General features: G+C 36.6%; 1 protein-coding gene across 2 annotated transcripts in view; it reads right to left on the bottom strand.

The window, feature by feature from the left end:
* LOC121320339 (beta-1,3-glucosyltransferase-like) overlaps window positions 1–13,514 on the bottom strand; it is a 41,958-nt gene extending 28,444 nt beyond the window's left edge. For both annotated transcript variants that reach the window (XM_041258561.1, XM_041258562.1), the window contains exons 1-2: window positions 13,332–13,514; window positions 3,483–3,559 (exon numbers count right to left, since the gene is read on the bottom strand). In XM_041258561.1, the coding sequence (XP_041114495.1) occupies window positions 3,483–3,559; window positions 13,332–13,484 (230 nt within the window). In that variant the 5' untranslated portion in view covers window positions 13,485–13,514. The remainder of the gene's footprint in view (window positions 1–3,482; window positions 3,560–13,331) is intronic.
* Window positions 13,515–14,240: the final 726 nt, after the last annotated feature.

Below are 14,240 nucleotides of genomic sequence, written 5' to 3'. Positions count from 1 at the left end.
CGCTGTTTATTCTCAGCTCTTGATCACATGGAAAAAAGAAATAGGAGACTTGATTATTTTAATATCAGTCTTATTGGTACAATGCTGCATTGCAAATAGTATAATGTACATTTAATCAAGTGGCCCATGTTACACTGTATTTATGTAAAGTGTTTACTAATATGCAGGTTTTTTTTTTAATATATTCATAAGAACATATCTTTTTAAAATCAATTAATTTGAGCTTTCGCAGGTACTGTACATAGGTGCAGTGGTTTGTAATTTTGGATATTTTTGATTTGTTATGTTTTATGTTCTGTAACATGATGGAATTGCATTCTGAAAAAGATATATGCGAGATTTCACCGTTTAATGAGACAATGTATTTTCAAGCTGGAAATAGGAAGAAAGGAACAAAATTTGGAAGCTGGCCTATAAATCCTTTCTGTATATTTTGAAATGTTCCTTCAAAATAATACAGTACAAAAGATTTGAACCTGGTGAGCCAACCTGGCCCAGTGCTCTTTATGAGTGAGTGCAATGTAGTGCATACAATAATAGTTTAAAATAAACTAGGTTTGTAAACAAACATTTTTACAAAAAAGTCTTCAGTGTATCCGTACCTCAGGTGAAGTTAGCATAGTGGTCCTCAAATTCGTGCCTGCTGCAGCTGTTCTTAAATTATGGATCGTGAACACATTTCTGGCAGTGCTTTTTATCCTGAATGGCTTTTGGGATACGATCAACCAATCGAATAGCTGCATTGTCTCTGCGGTTGCCCAGTCATAAGTTAGCTAGGTGAGACATAAACTGTGTCTGTTTCAAACGCGGGTATTAACTGTAAGTTTAACCAATAGGAGAGTCAAATATCTGCCAAGTTTTACGCAGCTGTCCAATCATAAGCAAGCAGAGGCCATTCACGGCATTTGCATAAAAATTGAAGTTGTGAGTAGCCAAATCGAAAGTGAAAGATCTAACAGTTGTCCAATCATTCGTGAGCAGAGGCGGGGTGTTAATATGCTAAGTAAGCACTGAATTTCGTGACTATTTGCATTGTGTATTTTATGTCAATTATTTAAAGAATAAGCGCAGCACACACAATTACTACCTTAGAGAAGGCAGTGTGTAAGATAAGATCCTATGCAATAGTCAACGTGCCCGCAAACAGCCAAGTAAGATCAATTTATGCCCGTGCCAAAATTACTTTGAGGACCGCTGAGTTAGCACTTGCTGTGTCTATGTTGTTCCTTAAACTCTGTTGTCTCTCACTTGCAGTTAATAATCTTCACACGATTGTAGCACTGTAGCAGAATGAGGGCTATTTTTGTGTAAAAAAATGCATAGGAAGCCCTAAAGCCCTCCAGTTATTAGTTGCCGACTTTACCGTTTCTGTCACCTCTATGCCCACCACTGCAACCAACAACCGAGTCCCTTATAATTAAAAAAAAAAACGAACGGCTTTTAACTGCTTTTCTCTCAGGTTTAAACTTTTGAAAAATGAAAATAAACTAAACCATCTCTAAAACTGAACTTAGGATTGTAAACATCCTATAAAATGAACTGCAAGCTTGGTTGAATTAATCAAAACGTTCCTTAAAAAATAGTCCTCAATAAAGTACGGTAAAAAAGGTCCTTAAAGTTTAGTGAATATGGGGCCATCGTTTACTTAAGCCCCTTTCACACTGGCACTCCTACCCGGGTCCTGGCTACCCAGGTTAACCCAAGTCCCAGCGACCCACCTCAGGATGTGGGTCGACACACTTTGACCGAGGTTGAGCGAGACAAAATGCATGACAGCCGTTTGTAAGCCGATGCAATAACAAACAGCCACGCCTGCGTGAAGGTTTCACTTCTGCAAGGAACATTTCTGTTTATTCTGTTAAGCCATACAGCATGAGCTAGATTGAGGCAGGGATGAAGAAACATTTGCTCTAATCAACATTTGGGCCGACGGTTCAATCCAGTGAAGCTGGGATAGAAACGTCCTTAACAAGCTGCTTCCGGGGCATTGATATGCACATCGTTTACTTGCGTCTGTCACTCAGGTCAACCCTGCTTTATCAAAAGCAGTGTGAAACCACATAGCCGACCCGCATGACACCGGGTCAGGACCCAGGTAGAGCATGCCAGTATGAAAGGGGCTTTTGAGGTTGGAACTAACAAAATAAGTCCATACGTTTTATCTGTTATGCACATCCATTAGCTATAGAGGTCTCAATGTGCAGTGCAATGTGCAGAACCATGTTATAGCAAACACGCCTTTTCATTTTCAAACATGGCCTGGTACTACACAAGGTTTAATACATCTCTGTTTGCAGATCTTGCTGGTGACTCCAAATAAACTATTGACAGGAGGTATTAAAGGTGAGATTTATGTGTTCTTTTTTATGTTAGCTGCAATCCCTTTAATCTCTGGAGACTAGTTTAAAAGTAGTCATTAACTGCTAACAACTTTTCCAAGATGTAATTGCCAGTACCGGAATTGGCGCTGAATAGTGTAGAATACTGAGAAAGTTCCCTGGCAAGAGACAAACAGGGTCTGATCCAGGGGCAATAGGGCTGGCAATGTTTAAAACACCTGCCCTTGGAACTGTACAAATTGGAACTGTTTAAAAAGCAAGAAGATGATTCTATCTTCTGAACTTGCCACAAAATTCAACAGAATAGGCAGGCATTTATTACATATGGATCCCCCAGATCTAGTTTTCTTTTCTATTTCATCACCACTATCTCCCTACTGTATGCTGAATGAATATTAAAATACTGGCTACAGTGCCAGCAACACATATTAATAGCTGCCGTGTTGTACAATAGAAAATTGACAGCTACAATAAGTGCCTCATCCAAAATATGCCTGATACAGTAGCGACTTTCTAGACACCCATCCACCCAATAGTGCAATCAAATATGAAACTGTATTTCATGAATATTTGTTGAACAACTGGGTAAAAGAAGAGTAATCAAGTACAAGTCCTGTATTGGTGATGAGAGGTACAAATCTGAACAATCTACTCCCACACCTGCCAAGGGCTTGGATTTGAAGCAGTGACTCAAATACAGTCCACTAGAACACTAGGATGTTGAGCTGCTGCTGTGTTTGATTAACAATTATGCTTCTTTCCATCTTTGAAAGTACAAACTAACTTTATCTGTAGAGGAGGCTTTTTAGCGAACACATTTTCAACATATCCATTATGATGCAGTGGTGTGTTATCTACTTCACAAATTCTAAAAGCTCATCATCAAAAAGGAAATCTTTAACCAAATCACTCAGTACCTGAATTCAAAGGTTCTCAAGGTTACATCCGAGGGTTAGCTACTGTGGCCATTACACAGTTCAGTATGCCTGACTGTTTTATTTAAATGTAATTACAAAATGGCTCAGTTCCACTTTAACTGGTGGAAGCTGATACAATATATTGAAAACCAGGCAAGTATTTTTGGCTTTTGTCTCTGTAATGGAAATGATTTTCCTTCATATCTGTCAGCCATGAAGTACTTACCGAGGCATTATTGGAAGAATACTCCATCCCGCTTCATTCTCTGACAGCTTGTGAATAAGCAGTACAATTGGGAGGTTCTAAAAAGAGAAACAACAAGGTCACGGCAGAGTTACTTCAATGCTTCTTTCTTTTTGTGTCTCTTGTTTATAAGCCGTACACAGCTCTACGGGTCCAAGGTTGGTGTTGTCATGAACCTCTACACACTCACGAAAATACGCTCAGCCAATCAAGTCAGCCGTATTCAATCAGATGATTATGAGGTAGCATCAGTAGCAAAGGGCCCACCTACAAACACTTTTATTTCAGAAATGAAAACAAATGGTCCAGTGTAAGATTATTTTATAAAGCGTATACTGCACAATAAAAGGTATATATCAGGGGCATATGATAAGCAGAGACAGAATTCCACAGAAACCCACAACACTGGCAAAAACATACCCTGCAAGGACGAAAACAACTGGAGACATGCCGTCCTGTCTTCCATTCTCATGGTATACTATTTGATTCTTATCTGCGTATTATCTGCTTAATAATAATGTATTTATCAGAGCTACACATGCAGAATTTAAACTACTTATTAACAACCTTATATGGAAATTGTTTGTCCTTCAAATGCTGTGCATGTCTTGTGCATGAGGGGTGAAACCCAGTGTCCAATGCTCAGGTGTCCTTCCTACTGAGACCAGAACTAGCTGCTCTCTTTGCATTTTATTACTACAATAAACGATACTTTATTTTTACTACCTTTGCACGGTAGTGGTGTGTGTTTTTCTTACACCAGCAAACAATGACTTCACTCAAAGTTAGAAAAAACTATTTAAGACTTAATGTCTTCCATTACAGTGTGCATCTATCACTGCCTGCAGTTCTTGCTTAACTGTGGGGTTCTAAAGGCAGGGGCACCATTTCAGATTTCAATGGGGGAGGGGGGAGGGGGAAGAAGGGAGCTGCCACTAATATAAATCAATAAAAAAAGTTTAGTTTTTGTGTGTGTGTTTTTTTTTTTTTTTTTAAACTAAGCAGCTAAGAGGCAGAAGCTTGAGTTGGTTAATTGTGGGATAAGTCGGCACAGGCTGGCAACATCATGAATGGGATGGGGGGCACTACCTGCCCTGCTTAAATGGCGCCCCAGTAAATAATAATGTAACGGTATTTGATCTTATTTTTAGGTATTCAGCTTTTTTAATTTTTCTGAATGTCTGAGGAAGTCCATTATAAAAAAAAAAGTTTCCGCGTATAGGAACACCTCCTAAGAGAACTTTGCCTAAGGGAACACCCTTATGGTGAAACAGATTTTCCTCATTGTAAATGCTCATGGCTAAAGGAACAGGAACTTTGTTTAAAAGAACATCTTCTTGGCACAGATAGCGATTCATTCACAATGGATACAGCACTGTTTTGTAAAAAAGCAACTTGTCATCATTTAATTGATTGGTTGATTAAATCTTTCCAGAACCATAAACATCCATTCATAATATAGGTCTCATATGTGTAGTTTTGAAAGAAGCACATGTTTTAGCAAGCATGTACTTTATAAAAGCATAATATCTAGGACTACACTGGGTTAAAGACATCTCTGTTTGCAAGCCATGTTTTCAGAATGTAATTTACTTCCTGTGTCATTTGCATTGGAGGGAAAACTTGTCCCCACCTCTTCATTGGCTTCTTTCCTGTAACCAAAGTAGTTTTGTGAAGTTTCTGCAGGCCACTGGTATCCAAACAAAACATTCAAATCAAAAGCTGCAATATACTAATTTAAATATATGTGGCATCTTCTTAGCAAGATCTGTACTGCAAGAGTCCTGCAACATTATTAAAATAAATAGCAGGAGATGACTTGTGGTTTGCTGCAGCAGAGGGTACACAAAGAATAATGTCTACACATGCAAGGGTCCAACAATGTTTTTTTAGGTGGTGTTGGGTTTAAAAAAATACACACACATACATTTGTAGTGCTCATTGTATTTTAACTGTATAAATCATTGCGCTGAAATAACACCGATGTGTTTTGGGTAGGCCACACATTACATCATGTAAAAATACAAATCTATACAGTAGGCTTACACGGTATACAGTACCGTAGTAAAATCAAAGGGACACTTTCTTTTTACTTTAACCTGTAGGCTACTGGTATGCTAACACAAAATAAATCAGGCTACTGTATTGTACACATTGGTGTACAACCCAAATAAAAGATTATTTTAAATATAAACTAAATTAATTTAGCAGGTTTTTATTTATTTTTTTATTATTAGTAGTATTAACTAGGCAACCTAGAAAATTAAAATCTTTCTGTCTCAACCACAGCCAGTTGCTACTTCTCTCTACTGCTTCAGATAAGTTCCTCACTGTGTGATGCAACTCTTGGCCACTGAATGTGTTTATGTTCTGTGGTGAACATCATATGTTGACCTGAAGAGGAAACTGATCCTGCTCTGTTCTACTGTAAGTAGGTCTTGCCAGCTGATCTTGCGTTGTTCCACACTCTCCCATTTCATCCATTCTCCCTGCTTGGCCTGGGAAATGGCCTTTATGTACCTTATCCTCTCCTCCTGCTTCTGCACCTCATTGACTACCAGCTTCCTCAGTTGAGCTGGGGTTGCCCTGTGCCATGTAGGAGGAGTTCAACTTAGACCAAGACCCCTTCTTCCATGCTGAACTTGCCCCATGATATCACCGATTCGAAGGGCAGCTTTTGCAACTTCCACGTCTTTCTTTGTCGCCCACCTTCGTCTGGTTTTCAACACAGGTGCTGCCTCCCTTACACATTTGTCGCATGACTCTACTAATGTAATTTCCAGTCGGACTGGTGCACTTAACCTCCTCGATTAGAGCAGAGACTGGTAGCTGCAGTATTCCTTTACCATAGTCCCACTCTGCTGAGGCAGCGTGGAACTCCCAACCATTTCCTGACATATGAACTAAGTAAAGCTTCCAGCTTCTCTACTGTTGTCAAAGAAACCTCGTACACAGTCAGTGGCCACAGCAGCCTCGGCAGCAGACCTAACTGAAAGCACCAGAGTTTTAGTTTGCCCGGTAAAGCGCTGCTGTCTGTGCTCTTCAACCCTCCCACTGCTTGTTTTCTAACTTCTCCCACATGAACTGTGTCCTTAGATCTCCGTCGTACCATCTCCCAAGACTTTTTACTGGTTTCTCAGATACTACTAGTATTGCCTTACCATTAATGTAGAACCTTTTTATCTACTACTACTAAAAGAACACTTACAAAAAGTCAATGAAATAGCAGGGAATATCACCAATAGGTAAGCCTTTAAAAAAACTCATAGTTGTTTAACTTTTCCAATTGTGTGCGGTAAGAGAATATGCAAGCAGACCTTACAGGTACATGCTACCTCATTTCAATAGACATTGTCTGTGCATCACTGCGTCACTGCGTACATTAGCTCATGCACTAACAAAAGAATATCCTGTTAATGCTCACGCACTAATTAGCAGCAGATGGAGCGTCCTTTTCTTGAAGTTTACACATGTCTGAGTAAATACAACCAAGATCTGACATACTCCATTTTAAAATCTGTTGGGTTTTTTTTTTTTTTTTTCTGATTTGAAAGCTCTTGGCAGCCACTCACATATTGTGACAGGAGAGGGAAGTTGGGATTTGCAAAAGTAACAGTTTGCTCATCACTCAAATTATTATTATTATTATTATTATTATTATTATTATTATTATTATTATTATTAATAATAATAATAATAATGTATTTATTTTTACTCTGGAGGATGACTACAGAAAACTCAGTTTGCCAAACTCCAAAAAAAGGATTAATTTTTTTCAGAAATCTTCTCTGCATATAAAAACGAATAGCATGCAGCACAAACGTTTTAAGCAAAGTAGAAAGCTTTATAATTATAGGCTCTGTATTCATGCGTGTATGGAAAAGGGATTTATTTTAAATTGAAGATTAGTATATTTGACTTCAGCAAAAAGGGACATAGGCCTATGCAAATATCTGCTTTTAAATTAACAATAAGTGATTTAAAAGCATTAAAAACACATTAGTTCTCAAAGTAGTATTTTGTCTTTATAATTTGAGTTTTCCTAATCACAGTTACATGGTTGAAGGTTATGAAATAATGTCCATACAGCCTATAATTTAAACCATACATACAAAAGCTCAGCAGCTACCCGACAAATATCAGGCCAATGCATACTAGATGTGTTTCTCTATTCAAATTTGATGTATAAAGTCCATAATTTATGTACAAAAGTAAAGTGTTGATTTTGGATTCTAAATCATTTAGATAAATGACATTACTGATCTGCAGTTCAATAGATGTTAGAATGTATTTCATGCTTAAGATCATTATAATAGACCCCTTGATCTTCAAGTTACGGTAAAATTTAAGATAATATTATATAATATATATATATATATATATATATATATATTATATATAATATATATATATATATATATATATATATATATATATATAATAAATATATTATATATTTTACTAAATTTTTTCTAAACCTAAAACAACAAAAAAATCTCTCTAGTTTCGTACTAACTGGGATAACCAGCTAAAACGCAAGCACCTTTATGCTAAAATAAAATAGCAAATTAGCTCTGTATAAATACTTATCTTTCTATGGCAAGCTATCATTTCTAAACTATTTGAATATTTCAATAAATCTATACATTATTTTTTATTTTAACCGAAAAGGTGCAGAGTCAACAATCATATTATATTTATTTTCTTTACTTTGACACGGTTTGGTGTTACAGTAAAATTGTTAACTTTATTTTCAACTAGTGCTGGAACAAATATCTGAACAAAACATTTTTGTGTACCTTCACTTTAAACCAACTGTCATTTTATTAACTTGATAATGAAAGGCAACAGCATCAAAACATGCTTTAAATAAATGGTACAGACCATTTTGCTGGGAACAGATGTATTAGGATTGGGCTTTAGGTTTTCTGTCTACCTAAAAACGGGCTATTAATGTAATACTTGAAGTTTGTGTCACTATGGCTACAACTGTTGTAAAAATGAGCGTAGTAAAGAAACAGTAGTGAAGACATGTGTCCAGAATTGTGTGGCTGTTACCATAGTTATTTTAATGCTACTGCACTGGCAATGACAATGGGGCAGCTGCTGTTCTGCACTGTTGTATATTACAGCACCTTTTCTTTAGGAGCCAAGGCATGCTGTCTGGCTACACTCATTTTTCAGCATTCATGGTAACCAGCTGCAATAGTAACTCACACAAGATTAAAATAAAAATGATACATATTCTGACTAAGATCAAGTGCAACAAGCACAAGCTATGCACAATTGCGACTTGGACTTGCCAAAAAAAAAAACTTTCTATATGATTCATAACTCAATTCCTTACTGCAATGTCTACAATAACATCTAATATTAGTGCAATAAGGTAAACTTTTAAAATAGTTTCACCTTACACATAACAGACAGCCAAATCTTCTCCAAATGTACAGTAGGCTCAATTAAAACATTATCTGTCCATGCCTTTCTTCTAAACTTGAAATCAAGGATGATTCCACATTTTCCAGAATAGACCAACCACAGCTCTTTTGAAGCCACGTGTGTGTTCTACATGGTTCTTTATCGGATTGGTGGCACATTTCTTTCATTGAGTTATGACACGTACTCTGCAAATACATGCTCACAACACCAGAAAACAGAATAAGGGAATGCATTAATAAAATATCCAAAACTTATTCCAGTTTAGTCATGATTCTGGTCCGGTCATCCTAGACCCAATAGATGAATTTCACCTTTTCATCACCTGGTTGACTATCTTCCTGGTAACACCTCCACTACAGAAGTCCATAAAGCATCTGGTAGCATCACTGATGTTAGCCGAGGCTTTTTCAAATAACTACACTTTGGTTGCCCTTCATCTATCTTTTTTTGTTTTGTTTGATTTTTGTGTTCCACAAATCTCATACAGCGCCTACTGCTCTCTGTACTCCCAACTCACCTCACCTCTGAGCTGTAAGTGCAGCCGCTAAACACCCCGATGCACAGGCGGCCCTCATTGCGACCCTCATTATCATGGTTGCAGATCATTATTTGTGCGTGTTGAGTAATTTGCATTGCTCTTAAGCTTACATAGGGCGCAGTGCAAAATAATTGCCTGTCCACTCGGCAATATGGATTTTGCAGTTGCAATTGTTTGCACTGGGCCTATCCTTACATCAGCCCCCAGATCTGTTAGCAACCCTGATAAGACATTTGAATATACAAAAAAATATACAGTAAATCATATCATGAAACACCTTACAAAAAAAAATAAAAAGGGTTTATTTATTCAGCAAATATCACATTAGGCTTTCAGTTCAATACCTCTTAATTTTTTATTTTTTTATACGAACAGTAGCTGGGGTTACATTTTTCATCAACATTGTCAACAGAAATGTCGCAAAAAAACTATAACCTAAAAGTCATAAAGGCAAGTGACTAAACAAACTGGAAAAAACCGTTCCATCTGAAATACTAATCAAGTTGGGGAGAGCTACCTAAGTTGTGAAACTAGAAGAGGTCTGTTTGACAGAATCTTTAAAAACAAGGTAGATATATATATATATATATATATATATATATATATATATATATATACTATAAATAACTGTGCTGCGCTGTGCTTGGGAATCAATCAGACACAGGAATAACTGACAGAACAGGACCATGTGGGATTTTTAGAGAAACGTTAATGAGTACTTACAGAGGAGTCCCTAGTGGGATTTTCAACGTTGCTTGTCAAGGATGCAATCGAGTAAGCTTTAAGTTCGGCAGCCTCAATAAGTAGCTGGGCTTTTCAAAACAGTTCAAAGCACTTTCTCCAAGTCCAAAAAAAAGAAAGAAAAAAAAAAAAATCAATGCAGCTTTTTTTTTTTTTTTTTTTTTTTTTTTTTTGAAAAGCCACTTACTCTTTAACTAATTACAATAATGTGCACTCACCACACATTTCTGTCATGAGGATAGAATTCCATACATGTATTCATATGATGTGGTTGTAAAAGCATGCATCACAGTGTATAGTGTAGTTAAGGTAACTGAAGTGCATGCTTTTATTCTGAATGTTCTTGACCTGAACAGAAATGCATGTCATTTGAGTGGGCATGTGCTAAGTGTGGTCAATCACCTGAATATAACTTCTTAATCACCTCTCATACCTCGTTTCCTGTGCTGGTATTGTCCTGTCACTGTTATGAAAGCGTGCCACATTGCTTCCATGATTTTTGTAAAAACCCATACCGTGCCCTGGCGTGTCAGCACCATGCCGTGCCAGCATGCTTTAGTACCTGATACTGGCACGGCAGGGTAGCTGCCCAGAGTCACGGGTGTGTGTGTGCGCGAAAATGTGTAACAAAATGGAAAGAAATCTGGTAAACAAAGAACTCAGTGGGAGGATTTTAAAATTGCTTGTTTTAATAATAGTAGAAACGTTTGCTACCACGCAATACTGTCAGTGAGACTGCAGCCTTCTATGTAAATAGTTAATTGATGTTCTTTAATTTGATTTTAATTTTTTGTTCATGAAGTTCAATAATTCATACATTTTCTGTAAATAAGATCAATAATTAAATTACGTTCAAACAAAACGCTACTGTCAAAGAGCGTTCATGCAAAACCAATGTGAATTTACAATATAACTTTCTATAGCTTACTATTGTTCTGAATGATAGCGGACTTTACATTGTGTTTCACGATTTTTTTAATAACAAAATTTTAAACCATACAAAGAAAAAACGATTCAACATATCCATCTTGCCGCGTCTTCGATACGATGTGTTACTATTGCACGTATTTCGTCATTTCTTTATCTACACGTATTAATATAGTTCATGGGAACAGCCTGGCTTGCTTCTATTACTTCTTGTTTAAACTACCACGCTGACAAGGTATGAAAATCGAAAATCGTGGAAACGAGGCATTAGTTCTGCCTAGCCTTCCTCGAATGTCTGGAACAGAGCGACACGTCCAATTAAATTGTTCTCTACATCACCTGATCATGAATATCTAAAATGTCAAGTCATTTTCATACAGAAAGGAAATGCTCTTGCTGGGAGCGGTTTGCATCATTTCAGAATCTCACCAGCCACTGCATGTTCGTTGGAGAGCACTAGTCCCTGCAGTGAAAACTAAACTGCACGTTATTTTCTCAGTGCCTCTCTATTTTAACTTACACACAATGGGTGTTAATAATACAAAGGATCATCTCCTCTGTGGGCAGACGTTTCCAGTAACTGTATACTGGGGCCAATTATTTTAAATGTAGTGGTTTTCAGGTAAAAAAATTCCATACACTCTTTTACTGTAAACAAAAAGGAAAAGGAGGGTCAATCAAACAATCTTTATTTTATACAGCATCTTTCATAGTGGACCACCATCACAAAGCGCTTTACAAGATACAGTATCAACAATAGCATCCATAACACTAAATCAAGTTTAAAAAAATAAAAATAAAATGATTTGTTGAAAATACAGGGCCAGAAAAGAAATGTTCAGCACTTTTTTTTTTTTTTAAATCTTGGTTGATATCCCTTATTCTGTTATTACTTCTTAGTGTGCAAGCATACATATTTCTGAACAAACCAGTTAGCATAATAACATGTTGCATGAATCTTTTAAATGTAGCGACACCGTGCTGGAATTAGCTTTAATTTTCAAAACAGCTCGGTTGTGGTTGTAACCTTATAATTTATAAGGTCAACAATGCAAGATTCAACGACAATGTGACACACGTTACTTTTTTAAAATCGTTCTTTATAGGTGTGTATGATTTGTTAGTTACCGAAATCTCAGTAAACAACTGGAGACATAAGAGGATAATTCCATACCACTTAATTTGAACCGATGAAACATGACCTGGTTAACCGTACTGATGGCATATCAAATGCTTAGATGACAGATATGGCTGCACTGTTGTAGAAAGCGGCGATACTGTCTTTCTCTAACATGTTTCGCTTGTTCACGCCAGCAATTACACCTCAGTGTGGAGAAGAACTACAATTCCCTCAAACTGCAACATACTGTTCTGTTAAAAATTAATAACTGAGAAAAGGTCCAATTAAACTTCAATTATATACCAAGAAACACTGCAGCTAAAATAATAACGTCAGTGTATTTTGAAATACAAAGTACACTAAAAATAATACACAAGGACCAAACATTTATAAAATAAAATACATATAAAACACACAGACTACATAGCTAAGTGTGACACACAAACGGATAGAGAAATCCAACATCAGAATCTGGTTTTAAATCACCTAGTATTCAGTTTCTCTAGGGGGAATAAACGGTACAATGGTGACACCTAGGGGTGCAAAATGCAATGACAAAAATAAATCAATCTCAAAGACATTTTCCAAACAGGCTATCTGAGTAATAAATGTTTTATTTGGTGACAATAAGCAGTCTCACTAAAGCAGGATGGCGCACAATGTAGAGTTTGAACTAGAAACAAAAGTAAGTATGTCTCTAATAGGCTGCTCTATAATGTCATACCCTAACCATGCAATGTAAGGTTTAAAAGTGGTTAAAATTATACAATTCAAAACTACCCCATCACAATATACGGTAATATATACATTAAATGGCCAAATAGACAAGACAATGATTTCAGACTTATAATTCCTATCTAGCAGACCACTCATGTATTTGTGGAGTTGTCTTCAAATCTATTTTTCATTTGACAGCATGATGTTTTGGAGCAAAAGTGAGCAATGGGAAATACAGTACACAGGCAGGTCAAAACACTAAGAGCAACTGAACTTCACTGCACGCAACTGATCTCCATACATTCTGTAAAAGGGAAAAAAAAAAATTTTGTCAAACGTCCAGCGTTACCTGTTCAGAGTTGGCAGCTTGCTGCAGAATCTCCTGTCTTTGTTTTTCTGCATGGCTTTCATGGAAGGAGTTTCCTTGGCTTTGAATGACAAAAACTATCTCTTTCAAATCTAGAATAAAAGAAATATACACATTTTTTAAAATACTCAACATAATACTTTTGACAAGAAAGACATCTGTTGCTTAGGACATCTGTACTCAAACAGCGACTTGGTATAGGTGTAAAAATATCAGCTATCTTGACCATTGTATTTTCTTGTTGTTTAGATTCAAGTCATTAGATCCTGGCAACTCTGAAGCCTCAAACGATCTCTCAGAATAACATCTAACCTCCAAGAACATCTCTAATGTGTAAACAAGTACAGTATGTCAGTGACATACACCCCCCACCATGGCTGGACATTCAAAATTAGACCGATCGGTGTTACGAATTTCCTGCAATGAAATGTTTAATCACAATTGGATCTCCAGGTATAAGTAGAAATGTTAAAGTGCAACAAACATACAGTACATATATAATGTCCTAATGTACAGAGCCACCTCCATTATATCCCCTATGAAATAATAAGGTATAACGCTCAATACATGTAATATCATAGGCCACTACAATTATGTTAGTTATTATATAGTGTTTAGCATTTTCAAATAACACCCTTTTGGTCTAACACAGCCTTTAGTAAACTGTGGAAACCTACTTCTATGTGAGATCACATTTTTTGTATTTTTTTAAAAAAAATTTTTTAGCTCTTTCTTGATGTACATATCATGAAAAATTCAGACAACTTGTCATGTAATGTCATTAAAATCTAGCAGTAAAGTAATCTCCTGCTCAACTACCCAGATTTTAAGACATTTAGGAAGCTTTTAGTGTCAGCTATGACAAGGACTCTGCAGGGTACTTCACCTGCT

This window comes from Polyodon spathula, chromosome 9 (genome assembly GCF_017654505.1).
Source record: "Polyodon spathula isolate WHYD16114869_AA chromosome 9, ASM1765450v1, whole genome shotgun sequence".
Classification (NCBI taxonomy): Eukaryota; Metazoa; Chordata; class Actinopteri; order Acipenseriformes; family Polyodontidae; genus Polyodon; species Polyodon spathula.
Note: the sequence above shows the minus strand (reverse complement) of the source record. Positions and strands in the feature narration are given on the sequence as shown.